Source organism: Sphaerodactylus townsendi, linkage group LG15 (genome assembly GCF_021028975.2).
Source record: "Sphaerodactylus townsendi isolate TG3544 linkage group LG15, MPM_Stown_v2.3, whole genome shotgun sequence".
NCBI lineage: Eukaryota > Metazoa > Chordata > Lepidosauria > Squamata > Sphaerodactylidae > Sphaerodactylus > Sphaerodactylus townsendi.
In genome coordinates, this window is record NC_059439.1 from 30,694,112 (window position 1) to 30,718,181 (window position 24,070).

At 49.2% G+C, this 24,070-nt stretch overlaps 1 protein-coding gene across 4 annotated transcripts in view; it reads right to left on the bottom strand.

Moving 5' to 3' along the window:
* TAOK2 (TAO kinase 2) overlaps positions 1 to 16,492 on the bottom strand; it is a 42,511-nt gene extending 26,019 nt beyond the window's left edge. Inside the window, exons 1-6 of one of the 4 annotated variants that reach the window (XM_048517221.1) lie at positions 15,361 to 16,478; positions 3,148 to 3,320; positions 2,036 to 2,107; positions 1,755 to 1,856; positions 1,050 to 1,095; positions 817 to 913 (exon numbers count right to left, since the gene is read on the bottom strand). In XM_048517221.1, coding sequence (XP_048373178.1) covers positions 817 to 913; positions 1,050 to 1,095; positions 1,755 to 1,856; positions 2,036 to 2,107; positions 3,148 to 3,279 — 449 coding nt within the window. In that variant the 5' untranslated portion in view covers positions 3,280 to 3,320; positions 15,361 to 16,478. Of the gene's footprint in view, positions 1 to 816; positions 914 to 1,049; positions 1,096 to 1,754; positions 1,857 to 2,035; positions 2,108 to 3,147; positions 3,321 to 6,389; positions 6,489 to 15,360 lie in introns of those variants that run through there. The other 3 variants (XM_048517219.1, XM_048517218.1, XM_048517220.1) reach the window with 3 other exon arrangements.
* Positions 16,493 to 24,070: the final 7,578 nt, after the last annotated feature.

Here is a 24,070-nt window from a genome sequence, read left to right on the forward strand (position 1 = left end):
CCCAAGGTAACCCAGCTGGTGTGTGTGGGAGTGCACAGGCTAATCTGAATTCCCCAGATAAGCCTCCACAGCTCAGGCGGCAGAGCTGGGAATCAAACCCGCTTCCTCCAGATTAGATACACGAGCTCTTAACCTCCTATGCCACTGCTGCTCCCACTTAATGCTAATAATCGAGCCCAGCGGCCCAGGCCAGCCTAGATGTGTGTGTGTGGGGGGGGCGATTTCCCCCCCACATGATGAACTCTGTTTGTGTGTGCCCACAGAGAGGACTCTGAGTGCCACCTCTGGCACCCGTGCCATAGGTTCGCCATCACTGCCCTAACCCAACATGACATCCCTTCAAATATCTAAACATGGCTACCCTGTCACCTCTTCACCTTCTCTCCACCAAACTAAACATCCCCAGCTCCCTCAGTCTCTCCTCGTAGGGCATGGACTCCAGACCTTTGACCATTTTGGTTGCCCTCCTCTGGACCCGTCCAGCCTGTCAATGCACGGCCTGATTCTAGCTGATGTTTCTCACAGCTCTCTCCAGGTTGGCATTCAGTTTGTGCACAAAACTACCAGCACGGGGGCGACAGAGCAGCTTCTGTGGCGCTAACCATCTCTCTGTGTGTGTCTATATACACACACACATATTTTTGCGCTGACAATTAGAACAGAAAAAAGGGGGGGAAATTAATTTAACACTAGAAAAAGCAACTAGGAATGCGGTAGCTCTCTCTGCCTGATGCAGGATAAGGACACGGCCACTCCCCCATCCTCTCTATCCTGCTCAGGGATTATGACCATCTGGACCATAGCAATTTATCTCACCTATGGATCATGTTGTGCGAATGCAGGTATGCCAGCCCCTGCAGAGCACCGTGTGTTATGGCTGCAATCTCTACCTCCTGCAGAGGCTTCTTGTGCACTAAGAAAGAAAGAAAGAAAGAGAGAGAGAGAGAGAGAGAGAGAGAGAGAGAGAGAGAGAGAGGACAACGTTACACAGGTGACGAGGAAAAGAGGCCGCAAGGATCCTTCCCCTCTCCTGTGGCTCAGGTACTCACCTTCCAGCAAGTCTGAGGCTGAACCTAGGCAATATTCCATCACTAGCTGTTGGGGTGAGAAGGCAGGGGAAGAGTTAATAGCATATAAGAAGAGTTTGGATTTATATCCCGCCATTTCTCTCCTGTAAGAAGACTCAAAGGGGCTTACAATCTCCTTTCCCTTCCCCCCTGCCCCACAACAAACACCCTGTGAGTTGGGTGGGGCTGAGAGAGCTCCGAAAAACTGTGACTTGCCCAAGGTCACCCAGCTGGCATGTGTTGGAGTGCACAAGCCAAATCTGGTTCACCAGATAAGCCTCCATAGTTCAAGTGGCAGAGCAGGGACTCAAACCCCATTCTCCAGATTAGAGTGCACCTGCTCTTAACCACTACACCACGCTGGTTCTCATAGGGCAAAAGACATCAAGTACCAGAGGTCTGCAACCTGCGGCTCTCCAGATGTTCATGGACTACAAATCCCATCAGCCCTGAACATCTGGAGAGCCGCAGGTTGCAGACCCGATTCTAGTCCCACACAGCCCCGCTGTCGTTACACACTTCCAAATTAATTCATCCCAGCAAGCAAACCCGTTGCCATTCAGGCCCCTGACAATCTAAAGTCAGTTTTCCCTACAGAATCCTCTTCCTCAAGATCTCCGCCCGCTACAACCGGGAAATCCTCCCGGAATGCTTGCTGCCAAAGGACTAGCTCCCCTTTCCTCTCACCCATGCAGTGTGTTCCCGTAAATAGCAGCCCTTGTATTCAATGGTGTTTGGGTGCCGCAGCTTCTGGAGAAACTTCACCTCTTTGATGATGTCTTGCCATTTCTGAAAGACAAGGCGTGGGAGGTGGAGGATGGATCATCCTATAGCGGAAGGGTGATGGGGCTGGGTCTAGCAGGAACAAGGGGGCCTAGAGGCCTGGGGAATGGGGCCCCACCCACAGGTCAGCAGTACCTATTGCTCGGAATGATTCCCGTTTGCCGAGCCAGGGGTTAAGCACAAACCTCGTTCGACTGCTTCCCGCTGTAGGACATCTTCTTGATGGCCACCACTTCATTGTTCCGTATGTCTCGGGCCTGCAGAAGGCAGACAGAATCAGCCGAGGGCCAAGGAGGGGAAAGCTGAAGTCACAGCTAGTATTCAAGAGTTTGGGGTGGGTGGGGGGCTGGAACGTGTACGAGCATAAATGGGATTCATTTCAGCTCCTGAAAAAAGGCATCGCAAGTCACGGGGGTGTCCGTTTTGCAATTCATAGCTAATCAGTTGCTCTCACGGCCAGAGGGAATGAAGCGGAGCAGCCCACTCACACACGATCAGAGGGAGAGGAAATGACAGGAACCTGAGATCTGGCTACGAAGAAGCGTCTCCTGCTGCACCTTCCTACTATTTCTCCTGTTCCAAAGCCACTGTTTTGTTTAATAGTTAAAGAGTGTCAGACTAAGGCCCTGGGAGGCCCAGGTTCGAATCCCAGTACTGCCATGGAAGCTTGCTGGGTGATCTTGGGCCAGTCACATACAATAAGCCCAAAGCTACTTTACAAAGCTGGTGTAAGGATAAAACAGGAGAGGGAACCAATGCAAGCCACCTCAGGTCCCCACTGGGGAGAAAGGCGTGGTAGAAATGAAATAATAAACAAACAAGTATTTTCTTTATTATTTTTCATTTTTACCCCTCTTTTCTCCCCAAAGTGGCTTATAGCAGCCTCATCACTTCATTCTCACAACAACCCTGTAGGATAGGTCAGGCTGACTGTGATTGGCTGAAGGTCATCCAGCAAGCTTCCATGGCGGAGTGGAGATTCCAAACTGGATCACCCAGATCATAGGCCAGCACTCTTAGCGACTAGGCCACACTGGCTCACATGGAGAACTGTGGTGGTAAAAGGACGGAACAACAGACTAAGGTCATCCAGCTGGCGTGAGTTGGAGTGCACAAGCTAATCTGGTTCTCCAGATAAGCCTCCACAGCTCAAGTGGGAGACCCTGCTCTTAACCACTACACCATGCTAGAGGACGCTGAGAACAGCATGGACATGTAGTGGACTCTGATCAAAATTAGCAGTGATGCATCTGTGTGTGGACGCATGAGTGCTTCCCCCTATTTCCCCAACACTCACAAAGTAGACTGCTCCAAAACTGCCGTGTCCAATCTCCCGCAGGTCGACGAAGAGTTTCTCGGGGTCATCCTTGAAGAACAGCTCAGCCACCTCGGGGTCCTTCAGGCTGCCAGCCCGGGCATTAGACGGCATGGTGGCGGCACGGAGGGCTGGACCTCACTTTCGCTTGTCTTCTAAGGAGGGAGGGAGTGGTCAGCAAGCTGACCAAGATGGTCACACACACACATGTCTACATCCAACTGGAAACCAGAGATGCAGGGTCACCGTGAGCAACTCTAGCGTTCTTGCCTCTGTGTGCTTAAACTTCCAACAGACCCCAGTTAACCCCAAGGAAATTCACAAATCCCAATCCTTTTCTCTCCTAATTACTGACATATTTCAAGTTAAAGCACACCTGTCTGAGCTTCCCAACTAAGGTATCTCTCCCACAGGCTCCTTTTATTATAGGACAATGAATCCTGTTCAGGTTTTTGCTCTAACTAACAGTGCACCTTTGTCACGGAAAATCAAAGCAGATTACAAGATCTAAAACAATGCAAAGGCAACCAATGAACCATGAAGTAGGATTGGTGGTGGAAAAGCGCTGGCAAGTTGCAGTTGGCTTATGGCTACCCTGTAGGGTTTTTCACAGCAAGAGATGAACAAAGGCGGTTTGCTATGGTCTGCCTTTGTGGTAGCAGCTCTGGTCTTCTTTGGGGGGCGGGGGATCTCCTATCCAAGTGCTGAACAGGCGCCGACCCTGCTTAGCTTCTGAGATCTGACAAGATCAGGCTAGCGTGGACTATTCAGGTCAGGAGTATAGTAGGATTAGGGGGGAGGAGGAAGAGGAAGAAGAGGAAGAAGAAGAAAGAGGAGTAGTAGTTTGGATTTAAATCCCCCCTTTCTCTCCTGCAAGGAGACTCAAAGGGGCTTACAATCTCCTTTCCCTCCCCCCGCCACAACAAACACCCTGTGAGGTGGGTGGGGCTGAGAGAGCTCCAAAGAACTGTGACTAGCCCAAGGTCACCCAGTTGGTGTGAGTTGGAGTGCACAAGCTAAACTGGTTCTCCAGACAAGCCTCCACAGCTCAAATGGGAGACCCTGCTCTTAACCACTACACCACACTAGAGGACGCTGAGAACAACAAGTTATATAAAGAAAGGTATACTACACAAGACAGAGAAAATTAACAACCGAGTGTAAATCACTGCTGCAAAAGCCAGCGTTAACCTATAATAACGGCAGTGCACAACAACGCTATTCCATTCTACGACAGCTCTAATCTCTTTAAAACTTCTCTTTGAACATTGCTGTCTCAGACAATCTGAACGCTCAGAAGCATTGTAGCCTTCCTGACCTCCTCGGCAGGCCGAGCCGATCTTAACCTTCAGAAGGCTCTGCTCAGATAAGCCAGGCTTTCTCGACAAAGCAAGGCGCGTGCCAAGCAGCAGTTTCGCCTTGCAACTGACACAGATTCATCCGCACAGTGGTCCCGATCTTGGATAGTTACCTCGAGTCACTCAGTCTGTTTCTGTTGCTTCCTTTCTATTCTTTCGTCTCATTTCTCCAGAAAAGTTGGGCCGCGTTTAGAGGCCACGAGGAACCCTTGTTAGTTCATGAACCCAGCTTGCCTGCCACGCTTGTCTGCTCCCTCCCCCCTTTTGGTCCGTGAAACGAGACTGAAAGCTTCCTTGTCCGGCAAGCCTTTGATCAGACTCCAATTTGCCAGGAGGTTCAAATGCAGGCACCTGGGTTAGCAAGAGCTTGTTTTCTGCCCAGAAGAGGGCAGGAAGAGACAAACTATGATTTGCCAGTGTGTGAACATCGCGGCAAAATGTGGGGTGACTGAACGCTTCCCAAACCAGGAAGCTTTAAGTCACATTCAGCACAGGAGGAGAGGAGAGAAGGAGAACAGCAAAAAAAAAATCTTGTTCATACCTGTCACAAACAGAGGTTTGCCGTGGTGTCTGAATGTTGCTTTAACGTGGGAGAGTAGAATAAGAGTTTGGATTTATATCCCCCCCTTCTCTCCTGTAAGGAGACTCAAGGTGGCTTACAAACTCCTTTCCCTTCCCCCCACAACAAACACTCTGTGAGGCAGGTGGGGCTGAGAGAGCTCCGAAGAACTGTGACTAGCCCAAGGTCACCCACCTGGCGTGTGTTGGAGCGCACAAGCTAATCTGGTGCCCTAGATAAGCCTCCACAGCTCAAGTGGCAGAGCGGGAACTCAAACCCAGCTCTCCAGATTAGACTGCACCTGCTCTTAACCACTACACCACGCCACAGCAGCCTGCTAGTCCAACACAGCACCATGATTCTTTTCGGGTTACTCCGTACAGAATTCTTTTCATTTCCAGCCACACTGCCTACGTAATTGTCCACCTAGAAGTCAGCAATCATCCCCATCCGCTATTTGGTGTATATAAGGCAGGGGAAGGGGAGAAGAGTAAAGGGAATTTTGGGAATACGCAGAAAAGAGGAATTATGGGATACCTGTGCAGGATTATGAGAGGGGAAACAATGTACTTCCAAACACAGAGAGCCTGAACAAAGTGGAAGTTGTGTTCTTTGAAATAATTCTCACAAGGTGCACCGAAGCTATTCACAATTACAAAATGCAGTCTTGGTCATATAATTAAATACTGGCATTCCTTGGCTGCACACGAAACAACGGCAAACTGCTAGACAATAAGAGCCCGGTGACAGCACACCTGGAGACGAGGGAAGGGAAAAGAGCCCTCTGTATGCCGGCTCCAGAATCAGAAGCGTTCCTTATACAGTGGCATCCCCTGAACCTTCAGAGGAACTAATCATTCTCTTTGAGGGGGAGAAAGGTGCTGCTGTGTTCTCAATCTAACCCTCCCTTCCCTACTGGCATGTTTGTGGGGGGTCTATTTTCACAAGTCCAGGAAGGGACAAGACCAGTGGTGGGATTCAGCAGGTTCACACCACTTTGGCCGAACCGGTTGTTAAAATGGTGCTTGTAAACAACCAGTTGTTAAATTATTTGAATCCCACCACTGGACAAGACCCCATGTTTAAACGCTGCAGGCTGTTCTGAGCCCTGGGGACAGGGCGGGGGCACAAGTCACCGTTACATCAAGGCATCGAGCACACTTCTTTCTGTGGGGTGTCAAGGCGATGGCAGGGAGCCCCGCCCTGGAAGCAGGAGACCAAGGCTTCCTGGAAAGCTGTGCTCTTGGCAAACACGGCAATTGAAAACACAAAAGAAAACTACTTCCCCCCAAAAAACAAACACACACACGCGCAAAACAACCATCTGGGCCTCGAGGGCCATCTTCAGGTACCAGGAGAGCTCTTTGAGAAGGCACGCACGCTGGCAGATGTCTGGCAATCCCACCTAGAACAAGAGGTGGAAGGAGATGTGAGATGGACTGAGGTGAAGTCCACACCCGGGTCCAGCCAAGTCATCATCCCTCTTTGAGGGTTGCCCAGTAAATAGAAGAAGAGTTGGATTTATATCCCCCACTTTCTCTTCTGTAAGGAGACTCAAAGGAGCTGACAAACTCCATTCCCTTCCCCCCTCACAACGAACACCCTGTGAGGTAGGTGGGGCTGAGACAGCTCAGAGGAACTGTGACTAGCCCAAGGTCACCCAGTTGGCGTGTGTGGGAGTGCCCAAGCTAATCTAGTTCACCAGAGAAGCTTCCACAGCTCAAGTGGCAGAGCAGGGAATCAAACCCGGTTCTCCAGATTAGAGTGTACCTGCTCTTAACCCAGGAGCCGTGTGGCGTCGTGGTTAAGTGCTTGCACTGCCACTCACACGGTCAGGAGTTCAAGCCCCCTGTGGATCAGATATCCTGGCAGCTGGCTCATGGTCAACTCAGCCATCCATCCATTTCTTGGTCGGTAAATGAGTACCTAGCACACAGCTAGGGGGTACAAAAAAGAATAGCCGGGGAAAGCAATGGCAAACTACCCCACAAAAACGGCTTGCCTATTAAATCACTGCTCGCAGTGTACCCTAGGGTCGGATACGACTGAAGGGGAAACGTTACCTTTTTTGCGCTTAACCATTACACCACTAACTCTCTTTGAAAGGGGCCATGCTGGGATTTAGGACTCACTGGTGTGAAACAAGGAAAAAGCTGCCTCCTCTCCAGAAGAATCAGACCTGATCAGGAATCAGGCTGGACACAGGCAGTCTGGACGCACTTTTTATTCCGGTCTCCACTAAACCCAGGAGGTGAATTACCTAACAAGGAGCACATGGGAAACATCACACGGAAGGTCAGGTTCCTTTCTCACCACCTCAAGGACGCAGCTCTGCGGACGATCGATCCTACGCATCCAGTGCACAAAACAGTGGTGTGGACCGAAGCGCTAAATACGTATAGTTTGCAGGGGGGTCACACCTCGTAAAACAGCCATTTGGATCCCGCCCCCCATCTAGTCTTTCCTTTGCTGGATTGGTTCAGGAGCTTCGAGTCAAAGTCCGGCTGGTTTAGATGCACACCGAGAACGTAAGAGCCGGGATCTTTTCCTACCTCCGAGACAACTATCAGCATCTCAACCGTGTTTGCTGGAACAAAGTATTTGAGACTCGAGTTCAGAACTCTTCCTCTTCAGCCTCTGGGTCCAGCAGTGGTCACGGAACTGGCTCCCCTCCTCCACCCAAGCAACAACCGAAAAAACCCAGGGAAATCAAGGGAGCGCAGGCTGGCCGCATCAGCAAGAGGAAATCCTTGCATTGTTCAGTCGCTTCCCAGGGAACAATCCAAAGCGTCAGAGCAGCCTGGCCGCAGGAATCCTGGAGGGACGGCGTCTGACTGCAAGAGTCACTACCTTAACACGCTGAAGTGTGCAAAGCTTAGGCAGCCTCTCGATTTGGGGGACAACATTCAAAGCTAGAGCACGAAGGGGACGGGGCACACAAGGTGAGGCACCTGCGGCTACTCCTTCCACAGGGGAAAAGCCAAACCCTGTAGCATAATCTGCACCACTGCAAAAGTGCAAAACTGCATCAGGCTCTCGCCCAACACAAAATGTAAGTTACCGAGGTTATTAGATTTTTAAGCCCCCTCCAGATTCATCTGCTAAGACTAGGAACGGGGAGCTGTGCTGTGTCGCTGACATTCATATACCTTGCTCCTTTTTTCACCTGTACAATACATCAAGAAGGTTAAATCAAATATGCAAAACCCAATGTAAAAAAATACACTGTCTAATATATGGCATAAAAACAACGGCCCTGGAGAGCCCAGGGAAGTTCCCGAAAGAGAGCTGGTGCAGGGTTTGTTCCCCAACTGAAGATCAAATCTGAAAACAGGAAGCCGGTTCTTCCCTCAGAACAGGGTAGCTAACAGCATGGCATGCACTTTGGCTCGCTTGCTTAAGCTGCATAAATATTGTAAGCCACCCAAATAAATTATGCAGACAGCTCCTGACACACGGTCACTTCCTAGACCCAGCTCTCTGCTTGCAGCACTCTGCAAATAGCACGACTGGGGTTAAAGAGCAGGAGAAAGGAGGAAATCTGCTATAGGGCATAATGCAGGAGCAGATGGTCCTGGAGGCTATTCAGACAACAAGGGCTGCAGGTTGCTGCCCTAGACCCTCCAGTTCATTGTTCCAAATGGAGGGAGTTATTCCAGAATCCACTGGTGCAATAGTGCCTTGTGCCTGGAAAGGAGTCGCCAGATTTCAGTTAGTACTGAGGCATCCATCTGTGGAGCTCGGGACCCCCACTCAGTACGGTAAAGAAGGGCGGGCAAAAAAGCACCTTGGAATAAAAATGCATTACGTAATGCTTGCTCAGCAGGTGAAAACTCTCTGTGCCCCACACAGTGGGGTAGAGAAAGGAGATGTTTGTTCCTGCTATCCAGAGTAGTTGGAACAGTCTGTATTGCAGACAGCCGAGGCGGACTTTTCCCTACTGTTATGCATAGAATGACAAGTGTCAGATCCCAGAATTTCTGCTTGTTTTGTTTTTAGCCAAAGACCCCAAGAAGAGCACCCTGATTGTTCTGTGGCAACTTCCTTCCCTTGGATACCACAAGAGGACATGGACAGAGGATAGGAGAAGTGGTCAGAGAAGTAAAATGATCACAAGATGCCAGATCGCACCAGAAGTTCGACTCTGAAACTTAAACTGGCTTAGGACAGCAGCAGGTCGTGACATGGCAGACGTCCTTCAAAAATGCTTTGAAGCCCCCAAAGGACACTTGGAGCATCAAATGAGAATTTCCTCGTGGCCCAAGAGGTCCTGACCCTGACCTGAGGGAACGTTCTGCCTAGTGCAGTGGTGGCGAACTTTTGGCACTCCAGATGTTATGGACTACAATTCCCATCAGCCCCTGCCAACATGGCCAATAGTCCATAACATCTGGAGTGCCAAAGGTCCGTCACCACTGGCCTAGTGGAACCAGGGCCCTGCAGGATTGGAAACGATTCCGCAAGGTCTGTGGAACAGAGCGGTTCCCCCAGGCACATGGCTGAGGCAGCGACGGCTGCCATCTTCGACTCCTCCCCCAGCCCCTCCGACCAGCTAATTAGTTCCTGTTGTATTTGGATACATTATCGCCGTCGGGATTTCTATGGAAATTGCACGGTTTTACCTGGCTGATTTTATTGTGTTTATTGCACATGAAATAGCATTTGTCTGGTTGGAAACCGCACCTAGTCTGAAATGGTGGTATAAGAATGAATGAATGAATGAATGAATGAATGAATGAATGAATGAATGAATGAATGAATGAATGAATGAATGGCTTTCTCAAACCAAAAGAAGAAAAGCAAGAGGTCTAACAAATCACTAGATCGAAGTGACGTGCAACCCTAGAAATCAAAATTTTCTGGATTGCTCCCAATGTTTAAATGATGTCCCATCATCCTTTGCAGCACTAATGCACAGCAAGTGGGGCAACACTGTTATTGCTAGAGCTACCATTAAGCATCTGACAAGGAGCCGCTCTGTGTGTGTGTGTGCGCGCGCGTGCCTGCAGGCTGTCAAGTCACAGCTGATTTACGGCAACCCCACCGGGTTTTCAGTGCAAGAGACTTAGGAGCTGGTTGGCCATTTCCTGCCTCCACGTGGTCTGAGAGAGTTCTGAGAACCGTGACCGGCCCAAGGTCATGCAGCAGGCTTCATGTATAGGAGTGGGGAACTGAACCCAGTTCTCCGGATCAGAGTCCGCCACTCTTAGCCACTACACTTCACTGGCTGTCAAGGAGCCGCAGCGCCTTGGTGTGGAAACACCCTGGCAAAAAGGGACTCTGGAATAGATATATGTGGTTATTTACCAGGAAGACTGCTTCATCGCGATAAGGTTCTTTCAAGCCTTTCCTCATTTCCCAGACCTCCCAAATCTTCACACGCAGGCCACTCATATCTATCTATCCCATTTATAACTCTCTTGATAGAAAAGCGTCTCAGGCATTGAAGCCCTGAAAGGCCTGCCCCAGCCATCCAGTTTCAACTCGCCACCCTCTACACCAGCAAGTTTCACACTGCATGAGATCTACAAGCTTAAGAGCGTCCGACAGAGTCTGGACAATAATGCGACGTTTGCACAGCTCGCCCAGGAGCAACAGATCAGACTTCTGTCTCTAGCCTTTGTTTCTGGCCCTTTTCTCCACCACGCACTCCCTGGTTCCCTTCCCTTTCACGAGAGTTTCAAAAAATATTCCGCGCCTGCCCTATTAAAGAACCTCTGGGAAACCGATTCCAAATGTCACGTTCTCTGGAACCCCACCTGTCCATGCTGGAGGATGAAGCTGCTTACAGGGTAGCGTGTGGTTGACTCAGGAGCAACCCCTAGGGGGTGCGCTCTACCACAACAGCATACCAAAATAATAATAATAATGCTTCGGGAACACACTGCAGTCATTTTTAGAGATTTTGCTGCAACCATTAGAAAACTATTTCGGGAAGGGAACGCGGAGAGCCTCCAGATTCTCACAAGCAACCTGTGCCAGCAAGGGGACACGCATTGTGGAAAGTTTTGACGTGCTCTGTCGTGCCTGCTAAAAACACAGATGTGGCTGAAATCCCACATTCATCTGAAGCTCTGGGACAGTAGAGAAAGTGCTTCCACATTAGTAGTAGTAGTAGTAGTAGTAGTAGTAGTAGTAGTAGTAGTAGTAGTAGTAGAAGAAGAAGAAGAAGAAGAAGAAGAAGAAGAAGAAGAAGAAGAAGAAGAAGGAAGAAGGAAGAGAAGAAGAAGAAGAAGAAGGAAGGAGGAAGAAGAAGGAAGAAGAAGAAAGAGAAGGAGAAGAAGGAGAGTAGTAGTAGTTTGGATTTATACCCCACCTTTCTCTCCTGTTGACTAGCTCAAGGTCACCCAGCAGGAATGCAGGAGTGTGGAAACACATCTGGTTCACCAGATAAGCCTCCGCTACTCAGGTGGAGGAGTGGGGGGATCAAACCCAGTTCTCCAAGTTGGAATCCACCTGCTCTTAACCGCTGCACCACGCTGGCTCTCTTAGACTCTATGACGGCAACGCAAGTTAATTGCTCATTTGCTTGCTGTAGGATCTGAGAAAGCTCACGATCAAAACTGGAAACTCCCAGCAACTAGAGACTTCTGACCAGAAACTTCACTGCTCATCAGTTTACACCAACAGCAGAAGACGCACGACATGGGGCGAGGTAACTGTTTCTTAAGAAGCAACGGCGTCTTTGTCTGTCCTGCAAGGGCTGGTCAAGAAAGATGACTCTGTCTCTTGCTCTGGATTGGACGGTATATGACACACACACCCCAGCTCAAAATATCATTTCATCGCACATTGACGGCTTTTAAAACCCTGGATCGTCAGGAGCAACACCAGTGCAAAAGCAGCTCAGTATCCGTTTTTGGAAGTTTGCTCCCATATCTGTAAAGAAGAATGGGGGAAGTGTACCAAAAGAACTGGAGGCAGCCTAGCTAAGAGTACGCCTGCTCTTGCCTGCCCGTCATACCAGTCAAGGAAATTGGAAATAAGTTGATCCTTGTATTTCCTTCAGGCTGTCAAGAACATATAAGGAGCCATGCTGAACTACAAGGCAAGTCCACCCCGCTCAGCGCTCTGCTTCCCACAGAGGGCACCCAGAGGCCTTTGGGAAGCCCAAACGCAGAACAGAAAGGCGACAGACCTCCCCCACTAGTCCGCCCCTCCAACTGGCATTCGGAGGTATGCTGGAGCCGAAGACTGCCCATAACCATCACAGCTAGTAGCCATTAAGAACCCATCACACAAATGAGTCTAATCCACTTTCAAAGCCGTCTTCGCCATAGGCCGAAGCAACGGATTGCATAAATTAATGATACGCTGCGTGAGTACTCTCTGTCATCTGTTGCTGTAACACAAAAGGGCTGATAGGCTGGTTAACTTCTGGATGATTTTTTTTTTTTGCTGTGCAAAACTAGAGAGGCTGCCGGTGAGAACAGGATTGTTGGCCACGAGCAAGAACCAGGAAGCCTAAAAGCCCCAACGGCCACTATGGTTCCAGCACAGTCACGGGGGGGGGGGGGGGGGATCCTGCCCCATGTTTCTCCAAGTTCCTTTTTGTAAATAATATACAAAAAGTGTTGCCGAAAGAGAGGCGGCATGTTCTATCTTGCACGATGAAACTACCAGCTCTTACGACTTGGTCAAAACAAAGCAGGAGGAGTCCCAAAAAAACCCGAGAGCTCAGATACCAGCTCATCTTTGACCAAGGCATGACACACGCAGACCGCCCCAAGGCCATATCCAAGCAACAGAAGTTATGGCTGCGTGCTCATTCCAAGACAAAGCCTCCTTCGATTCCCCTCCATTCCTTGCTGCAAGCCAGCACATTCCAGAGCCATGGGCAACCCCAAATCTCTAGAGGAAACCATGTGCCAAAATCCCATTGCATCCTGGTCAGAGAAGAATGATCCATTAACCTAGAAAGTCTAAAATCTGCTTGCTCTGCACCAGTGACGCTTCGTAGCTTCGTACACATGTGACTTCTCATTATTTAATTATATTTATGCACTCCTTTCCCGTTCGCTTGGTGCTCAGAGAAGCGTACAGGTCTTTGGAGTCACTACTGCGTGCACGACTTGACAAGGTGTCTGGAAGTCTGCATGATTCCACTTTTTATTAGAAAGAGACACGTTACAAGCGCTCGGGCATTTCGTGTTTCAAACAATTTCAATTCCTGCAGAAAAAGAAAAACACTCCCAGTGCTAGCTGCCCCCCCCCCCAACACAGTGCCCAATTCTCAGAAAATTCAAGGATGAAGTTCAGATAGAACAGGAAATTGAAAACTGCTGAAAATGAACCAATCTGAATTCATTCTCTCTACAGAATATGCTGAATGCCAAATTTGATATTTTTTGTTTGTGGAATTTGGACTTCCTTTGCATTCGTTTGTTTTCATTTTTTGGACCTTACAATACGAACAGATTTGAAAGACACTGTAGCAGGGGAAAAAAAAGATCTTTAGTATCAGGGCCAAACGACCCATGGCAAACCCACTGAAAAGTGAAAAAAGAAGGGTTCTCGTAGATTTGAAAGACACTCTAACAGGAAAAAAAAGATCTTTAGCATCAGGGCCAAACGACCCATGGCAAACCCACTGAAAAGTGAAAAAAGAAGGGTTCTCGTGGCATGATAAAAAAACAACAAACACTTCTTTTGAGGCATAGGCTTTCAACATCTACAGCCCCCTTCATCAGATCCATAAGGTGTATACTTAAACAGCAGACACATTTCAGGCTGCAAGTTGTCCTATATATCCACACAACAATATATGAACCTGCCTTACACTATATCGAGCCTAGCCTATCAAGGTCAGTAACCGTCTGCTCAGACTGGCAGTGATCTCAGGCTGAGATCTTTCATGCTACCTACCGTGTTTCCCCGAATATAAGACAGTGTCTTATATTAAATTTTGCACCCAAAGATGCGCTATGTCTTATTTTCCAGGGGATGTCTTATTTTTCCTGTGTTCTGTTCGTCAGGCATGCTTCCAAACAAAAACTTTGCTATGTCTTACTTTCGGGGGATGCCTTATATTTCGCACTTCAGCAAAACCTCTACTATGTCTTATTTTTCGGGGATGTCTTATATTAGGGAAAACAGGGTACTACCTGATCCGTTTAATGGGAGATTTTGGGGACTGACCCCAGGGCCTTCTGCATCCCAAACAAATCCTCCATCATAGCGTCTCCCCAGCCCAGTCACGAGAGTACTTTCTGCTTTTGTCACAACAGCCTTAACAGGCTACCCCTGTGGAATGTATCACCACTGAGAAGCAAGACTTTCCAGCTGCAAGAAAACCACTGGATCTATAAGAAAAACCACTCCAAACAGAAGACACTTCACCCTTTGCCCATCCAAGTCCCCGTGTCAAAACTAAATTTTCTGCAGGGTTGGCATGACACTCATCCCCTCCCATAATATAAAAAAAGTATAATTCCACCATTTTCCAGGTTTAAAACATTGTGATGAAATACAAAATCCAGGTGAAGAGGAAGAGTCACCCCCTCACCTTCCTGAAATGCACCCTTAATAAGAAGCTCTGTGTTTACTCCAGTTGCCCGCTCTCCAACAGAGACCATCCAACAACTCCCAAGGAACTCCACCATGGCCCTTCATTCCAACCTCACTAATGCAGACCTCTCAAGCCATTTTAGAAACATGCAAATGGGATTCTTTGGAAGTAGAAAGGGGGGGGGGGCTAGGACACGGGAGAGGGATGGATGGGAGGAGGACCAAGCCTGAGTCCTGATTCCAAAGAGAGTGGGGGTTAACTAGGTTAGGAGTGGAGTGTCAAAGCTAGTCTTCCCTATTCTTCAGAAGAGAACTGGGCCAACAAGGGCATTTGGGTGGCAGAGCAGGGCACCGAGATCTTCCTGCAGAAGGCAGTCAGACGCTCGTTCATAAAAGTTTAATGGGAAAGGGAGAGTATGAATGGTCTTGGATCCAGAACTCCTGGAGTTCTTAGAAAGGAGGCCTAGGAGATTTGTGGAGAGGAAAGGGGGTAAACCCTTGGTGGGGAAAAAAAGCCCTTGCAGGGAACAAAAAGAAGACTTGGCGAAAAAAGAAGGGGAGGAAATGCACTTCCTAACTAAGGAGGTACAATCTTTGCACTTGTTCTAGAAATGAACGCTGGGGGGGAAGGGAACACCGGATTCTCACAGAACTGTTGCAAGATAGTCTTTGTTCCGCAGGCCCTTTCCTTCAGTTTCCTTCCCCCAACCTTTCCCCCATAAGATTCCACCTCTGCCACCCCCTCCCTTAAGCGACGTATTTGAGTCTCACCTGTAAGTCTTTGCAGCTGCCTAGGTATTGTCTCCCTTGAGGCTCCAGCTCCAGGATATTGGGGTGGGGAGTAGACCCCCGACTTCCTCCTCTTTCCCAGCTCCTCCAGTCAAAGAAGGGGCACAGAGGGAACTATCGCTGGCTCCCCTGGATGAGGGAGGCCCCTTTGATAGGAGACACAGGGCATCCGGGGTCTCTTCAGCCTCTCCCTCTTTTGCCTGGCTTATAGAGGATCTTAAGGAAGAAAAGGGCTACGGGGAAAGGGGTCTACAGAAGTGAAAGCTTTCGGGGGGGAGGGATGCAGGAGAGGTTCACTAAAGGGAGCAGGATGGGGGCATCGCTGTGAAAGGATGGGAGGGGAGTCTCCCGGCAGCTCCAGCGCTATGAGGTCTCTTTATGGAGACAGAAGAGGAATCCTGTAAGATAATCGCGGGGGGGAGGGGGGGGAGGAGAGAGCTACGGGAGACAAGGTGCCCGCAGATGACTCTAGGGGGGCTAAGGGATAAGCTGGGAGGGGAAGACGACGTGGGCTAGGAGGGCTGTTGAAGCCTCTCCTAGGTGCAAAGGAGCTTCTACATAGACAGATATGATAGGGCAGGGTTAGCTGGAAGGGCCCCCTCCCTCAGGAAATGCACAGGACGGGGGATCTGGGAAGTACCCAAAGAGGAGGATGTACAAAGATCCTCTTAGGAAATTGGCGGGGGAGAAGGGTTGGGGGCGACAAGGGTGGGCGGGAGGGTCCTGCAAGAGCCCAAGAAAAGCTGTCAGGTCTGGGGAGCGCTAAGGGGCAAAGGGGTGGGGAAGGGGGGGAGTCTCTATACGGCAAGGGGGTGCTGTGGGGGTGGGGGGCCTTGTTCTATCCGGCCCCCCCTCCCCTCGCTCGCCTCCTCAGGTTCCTCCGCCTCCTCCCTCCCTCTCACTCACTCCAGTTGTCCCCAAATCCAAGATGGCGCCCAAGGCAGGAGCCAGACCGGAACCAACCCAGAGAGAACTTCAGGCGCACGCGCCAAAGCGGAGGGTGGGGAGCGCCGGTGGGAGAGCGCGCACGCGCGGCGAGCGAGGGACGAAGCCGGCGGAAAGCAGCATGCGCCGCGGTCGGCGCACGCGCCGACAGGCTCCCCGACGCAGAAAGGAAGGGTCGCCTGCGCGGAACGGAGAGGAACTGCATTGTACGCATGCGTATTGTTGAGGGCGTTATGAAGAGAGAACGGTCTGACGCTCAGCGCGTGCGCAGAACGCGGAGACAAGCAGTAATAGTTCCAGTGGGAGTGTTAACGTTCGTTGGTTTGTTAGAGCATCCGTTGACTTTTGTGCTGCCATAGCGGGGACACACACCCCCAGTTCAACATTTGACCAAAAATGAGGAAGAGGAGTTTAGACTGAAGGAGGGAGGGGGCTTCGACCAGAGAGACCGCAGACAGCCTAGCGGTCGACATCAGAGTTGGCTAGAACTACACCCTTCACAAAGGAGCCTGCGGGACGGTTGCGTGCCCTCAGGCAGCTTTGATTGGACGCTGCCTGAAAAGGCGGGGCGTGATTGGTGGGCTGATGTTATTGGGCGGAGCGGCACCGCTCAGCTGTTACTGGGGCAGGAGTCAGAATAGGGCGGTTGAAGAGACATAAAAGCGGAGGGAGGGGCAGCGGCAGCTGTCGGGGTTTCATTGTGGGCGACCGTTAAACCGTCGCCGCGCGCGCGCGCCTCTCAGTGCGTTCGAAAGGGGGCGGGGCTGGGATGGCTTCACCGAAGTCAAGTTCGAGCCCTGTCTTGTCTGGAGGAGTCACCTTCCCAGGCACCCTGACTAGGGCTGTGCATCGATTATTATTCTGATTCAGGTTTAATAGACCTGAAAAGTGTCACAAAATCTGAAAACCAAACCAAATCCTCATACTGATAAAAGGTTTTCCCCAGTTTTTTTTTTAATTGAAATCCTTCAACAATACATAACATTGAAATATTTGGGGTCTGTTGACAGTCCCTGTCAAACACTAGGTCATTACTGACCATGGGGTGGCGTCACATTAAAACCTTTAGGAAATCTTTGCAAAGGAGGGAAAGTGGTTTTTTGAGGTAGAACCCCCAAACTTAGTAAAGATTGGGTCAGGGGTCCAGTTTTATGGGCCCCAAAGAGAACGCCACAATCCATGCTCCATTGGAATAAAAAAAAAACTTGGGGGCCCTTAAAATTGGGGTGCTGTCTGGCCGTGTTCTAGCAGCATTCTCTCCTGATAATTTGCCTGCATCTGTGGCTGGCATCTTCAGAGGAAACGTCAGGGGAGAATGCTGCTAGAACACGGCCATACAGCCCGGAAACCACACAGCACCCCAATGGTTCCGGCCATGAACGCCTTCAACAATACATTGCCCTTGAAATTGTACCCCCTTGCCCAATCTTCACCAAACTCTGGGGGTCTCATTCACTAGCATCACTGAAGCCAGGCCAGTAAATTCAGTTTCCATGTTTCAAGTTCAGTGATAGAGATCCTAGTCAAGTCAACAAACCAGTCACTGTATGATATAATATGATGTAATTACTTCTTTCCCATCATAAGTTTTTTTCGCTCTCACACACGCACCTTAAACCACTTTAAATTAATGAGGTTATGAGTTAATAGTCTCTGTCTCTCCTCCATAATACCTAATAAGCAGCGCTGTCTTGGAAATTTCTTGGGTGTACCATCATGGGACTTCAAGGGCAGTGACTGCCTCTTAGTTCTGGAATCCTCTTTTCTCCAACGCTCCAGCTACACCAGGGGTCTGCAACCAGGGGTCTGCAACCTGCGGCTCTCCAGATGTTCATGGACTACAAATCCCATCAGCCCTTGCCAGCATGGTCAATTGGGAATTGTAGTCCATGAACATCTTTTCGATGCAGTGCAAACAAGTCATTTGTATTCCGATTGGCATTGAGGAATAGATAGGGCTGGTGTATTTTAATTGAGCCTTTGGTGCGGTCCCATTAAATAACGAACCAGATAACTATGACACTATTCACATCAGTAAGGACCAGGATCAATTATGGTCACATCATTTGTCCCACCTGCTTGAATCTTGGGGAATCTTTGATCTATTATCAGTGAAGTAATGACTATTGATGTTACGTTAAGAAGCTTAACACACAAGCACCTCCTAATTTTAAAAGAATATTTACTGATGACGATGTGATAATCCTGTTCAGGACAATACAACATTAGCCTTTGCCCTACTCGGGTGAGATGCAACACTCTCCTGGTAACCAACTAAGAAATACGTCCTCAGTCTGTGTCAATGGTAATGTCGCCTTTCATGATGAAAAATCCCAAGCAATCTCTTTATAAAAATATCTATTTTATTGTATTATTCCACTCTACCATGGATTCACAGTCCCGCCAGCAGTGAGCCAGGACAAGGGTTAAATCCCATTCACAACTCAGAAACCCCTCCCACAGTAGAGTCTGCATCAGAACTGCACTGTTTCAAGTGTTGTGTAACCCAGGGGCTTAGAGAAGGGAGCACAAATATCCAGGACATCTGGGTTCGCTGGCACAGGAGTAAGGGAGCACCATGGGTCAGACCTACCTAGATTTGCCCCCACCTGTCTCTGGGGGCAGGGTAGCACAGGCCAGCCATGCAACACAGCATGGCACAGAGGCAGAGAAGGAAAGCACTGGTAAGCAGGAGACGCTGGCTGCAGAGAGAGCGGTCCGCCTAGGAGCGAAAAGGTGAATAGTGAATAGTCCTTCTCCACTTTCATCCTTAGAGAAGAGTGAAGTTCTAATCCTGATACACCCTAATACATCATGTCTTACCTGGTCCAGCATGCCAGACAGGGCAGGATTAGCCTGGTAATGTGACTGGTAGCAAAGACCTGGACCTTCCGGCTGTATCTCTCGCTCCCCCATTACACATTTAGGTGGCTGTCTAGGGAAGAAGACAGGCATGTTGCTGCATCAGTGGGAGAAAACCACCTTGCCAATTTGGCCTCCTCTTGGGCTTACCTGGTCTGGGGCAGAAGGGAAGAGGGTGCAATGATACTAAGGCAGCTCTCATGGGCTAGTGAGTTCACCGCTATCACAAAGTGGACTGGCTCCTGGGCGTCTGGACCTGTGGGCAGAATGGACAGGATCGAAGGTCAAGGGGAAGAGAAGGAATTGGGATCGTTCGGTCTGTGAAGAGCGGGAGCTCACTCACCCTTGAGACCCAACTCTTTCCCCGTGACGGTCAGGGACAGGTGAGTGCCGTTGGGATGATCTGTTCCATTCTGCAGCTTAAAGGTTAGGCCAACCAGGACAGAGACTGTTCTATGGGATTCAGCAGGTGTGGAGGGAGATGACGTAGAGGTGTCTTCACGGGTCTTGTTTGGAATACAGAACATCAGATGTGCCAGAGATGTCAGGAGAGAATTCCAGTCCTTGAAGATGAGGGGAGAGGGTTGCAAATTGCCTTTTAGTTGCTTGTTCTTTTTTCTCCTTTTGCGTCTGCCTTTTAAAATAACCCCCTTGCCCCCTGAAAACCCCATTTCTGATCTTAGCAGTGTAAAACCGGAAAGATGCAATGCTATAAAAGTTGAGCCCACGGACTTAAAGAGATCAGATTGCTAAAGTTCACGTTGTTTTTTCTCTGCTTCCTCCAAGTGGAAGAACATTCAGTGCTTTCCAAGGTCAGTTTCCTTTGAAAGAGAAAGCAGTTTTTACAGCGATTTTGTAAAAATATTCCCCCCAGTAGTTTGATACCCAATTATATGAAAATTGCCGGGACTGCTCTTCTCAAGATCAAATCAGCACTTCCTCCTAAATGGCAACTAACTCTGCACAGACTAGCATCTTCTGCTGCATTGTACACAGCTAGTTGTGTGTGTTTTTCCAATTAACTTTTTCCTGGCTTGGCCTATATAGCATTTCGGGTGACCGTATGTGTTCCATCTAAGTGGTTAAGAGCAGGTGGATTCTAATCTGGAAAACCGGGTTTGATTTTCCACTCCTCCACCTGAGTGGCAGAGGCTAATCTGGGGAACCAGATGTGTTTCCGCACTCCTACATTCCTGCTGGATGACCTTGGGCTAATCACAGTTCTTTCAGAACTCTCTCAGCCCCACCTGCCTCACAAGGTGTCTGTTGCAGGGAGAGCAAGGGAAAGGAGCTTGTAAGCCACCCTGAGTCTCCTTACAGGAGGGGGGGTATAAATCCAAACCTCCTCCTTCTTCTAAGTAAATAGCCAATAAACCCAACGTTTCAGCATGACTTTTTATCAAGTGTTTTATTTATTTATTTATTTATTCATTCATTCATTCGATTTCATAGACTGCCTCATTCCTGGAGGGCTCTAGGCAGTTCACAACACAAAACTAAAGAGCAGTCAATAAATAGCTTAAATTACCTCTAAAAACATTAAAATATGTATGCAGCATAACATCCCCATATTAGCGGCACCCGGTCTCAAGTATTTAATCACCTCCTTTAGTTAACAAACTTGAAGTGGGGGAGCATAAAAGCTACACGTGTCTTTTCCTCCGTGTCTCCCAAAAGTTTTCTGCACCCTCAAACCCAACTTATCCAAAATCCTTCAGACCTTCTTTCCCAGCTCACCTCTTTGACATCTGGGTCGGGAACTTCATGGGACTGGATGTAAGCAGCAAAACTGCCAAAGGCAACAGCGAACGAAAGGAGGCAGAGGAAGAAGGTGACCAGAGGTGGGTGTCGCTCCAGACAAACACGCAGGGAGACCAGCAGTGGGCAGATGACCATGGCCAGCCCTAAGGGTGAGAAGGTTGTGGTGTCAAGAGTGCTGCTCACCAAGCACTGGCGGAAGCTCAGCCCTTTGTGGGTGAGACCATCCAAACAGCCAGAAACCTGCAAAAAGCGAGGCTGGTAATATGTAGCTTCCCCCTTTTGCCCTGGTATGGCACAGTCCATAAGCACCTGCGGTGGTCCAGATGGAGGCTCTCTGTTGTACATTGAGGGGACTTCTGGAAGTCCTCAAGAAGGCTTTCTGTGAGCTGCCACCAAACCCAGATTTGGTTCCTCACAGCCAGGGAATGGCTGCTGGCTATCACCCAAGCCTCTACTAACAAGCTGCACTGTCCTTTGCTTTTGTTTTGCAGAGAGCTTCATGGAGTGGTTTCAGACCATGTGCAGGAAGAAAAAAAATCCAACAGCCAGACTAGTTTCGGTTAAACAAAGAAGAGTTTATTCAGGTGTTAAATGAGGTTTGGAAAGGGCACTTCTAGGGACAAAGTCATCTTACATAAGATCTTTCTGTATCAGACCAGTGGTCCACCTAGTCCAGCATCCGTTCTTACACAGTAATCAACCAGTTCGTCTGGAGGCTGAACCACAGGGCATACAGCCCTAGGCCTTCTCCCTAATATTGCTTCCTGGTACTGGTATTCAGACGTTTACTACTTCTGAACCCGGAGGTTTCCTTTAGTCTAGAGTGTGACCAACTCTGGTGCTTCAGATGTTTGTGGACTACAATTCCCATCAGCCATGCCAGCAGGGGCTGATGGGAATTGTAGTCCACAAACATCTGAAGCACCAGAGTTTGTCACCCCTGCTTTAGTCACAATGAAGCCACTCGTAGGTGGCCATCCCTACATCCTCTGGCAATGAATTCGACATTTTAAAATACTGTGTAAAGTATTCCTTTCGTTCTTCATCTACTGCCCAACACCTCCATTGGATGCCCTCAAGATCTAATATTTTGGGAGTGGGAGAAACATTTTTGTCAACCCTCTCTGCCCCATGCATAATTGTGTAAACCTCTGTCATGTCCTCTCTGAGTCCTCTCTTCTAAATTGAAACACCCCAGACTCTTCAGGCTTTACTCTTGGGAAAGGTGCTCCAACTCCTTGGGAGCCAGAGTGGCACAGCGGTTAAGAGTGACAGTCTGGGTTTGTTTTTCCCGGTCCTCCACAAGAAGCCAGCTGGGTGACCTTGGCCAGTCACAGTTCTCTCAGAGCTCTCTCAGCCCACCTATATGTTGCAATTAAGGCAACGTGCTATTTTCCAAGTGCATTTTGACACTGGGGTGCAGTCGAAGGTAGAATAATTCTATGTGAAAACTGCATACCGTGTATTCATGAACAAGCTCCCCAATTTGAAGAACTTAACTTTACATTTCAAGCAGTGGAAGTTAGCAGATCATGCAAACTGCTTGGAACACTGTAGTAGTAGTAAAGGAGAGTTTGCTCCTTGTTCTTATATGCTGAGGTTTTCAGGGTCAAAGTAGTTTCCCCATTCTTTTTGCTCTTCATTTAGTTGAAAACCTCTACATAAAAACATGGAATTGGAAAGAAACAGCTAAGATTATGGGCAATTGTGACAGCAGGTTGCTTCATCCGTGAAACCGAATATGGCAATTTCATCCTAGACGCGACCTAAAAGATAGCTCTCTCTCCTGGTTTTTGCAGTTTAGCCAAATTGTGCAAACAACAGACAATATAGGAAATTATACATCATTTGATTTCTTATTCCAAATTTTTTTGTGGGGCTTTGCTATTTTGGTGCTTTTGCTCTCCTGCCGGGCTATTTCTTTCTGACTACCGAAGGTTTATTTTGAAGACAGACAGACATACGGAGACTTGTTCTATGATATATATCACAGTAGATCATTTGTGAATCTTTACCACCACTAAGATCTCAAAGCAGTGTACAGGATGGGCCCTCTTCAGGGGCAAAAGGCAGGATATAAGTATCTTAATATGATCCTCTTTCTAGCCATACCTACCATCGTGGCCCTTTCTTTTCTGCCTCCTAAGAGGTGCTCGATCGGACAGAAAATCCTGCTAATGGAATTTTGCCATTTCATTTTCAAAGGCGGCAATCTTCTCCAAATACTCTTCTCCGGACTCTTAACATAGGCCCTTTCCGCACGGGGCCAAAAACAGCAACCCAGGGATGGAAAAACACCGGTCCCTGGGGAGCTGTTCGCACAGGCACTAGCGCCATCCTGTGCGGCCCTGAGTGGCGTGAAGGCGCCACTTTCCACCTCCCTTCCCGAGGGAGGTTTTTGGAAAGCGCCGCCTTCCCATCGGTGCGGTGCAAACAGCACCGCGCCGAAGACACCACTTTCCCGTCCCCCCCACACTCATCTCGTCCTCCAGCGTCAGTCTGGAGGGCTGCTGAGACCCGCCCACACTGCCCTCCGACCCCTGGAGGTCAGAGGGCAACATGGGCAGGTCTCTGCAGCCCTCCAGACTGACGCTGGAGGACGTGGGGGGGGGGACAGACGCAGAAGATACGGGTCCGTGTGGAGCTGCCTCTTCTGTGCCGGCCTCTGTGGGGGCCGCTCGCACGCTCCCGTGCAAACGGCCCCCTCCCCTCCACCGGCATAATTTCTGCCGTTGGAGAGGTGCCCTTTCCACCATGTGGAAAGGGCCATAGTGTCGCAAAACAGTGTCCTTGAAGAACAGCAAAAGTTAACTCTCAGGAATACAGATGTCATTAAAAACTCCTGTACCTCTCAACACCATCTGCCCATTCTCCAGAGTGATTCACTGGGCAGTTGCCATATCTTTAAATGGCATAAAACCCACATTGGTCGCTACCCACTTATTCATTTTCAAAATTCCCAACATGCCCACAGGGTTGAGCAGTGGGGCCTCCAGGACTATGCTAAAGACAAACCAGGTGGATCAGGAAACACACGGGGAAGAGATGGGCTGGGTGTCTCCAAGCAGCACAAGTCTTGTCCAGGAGGCGCCAAACTGTACAACATTGTTTGATGCAAGTGGAG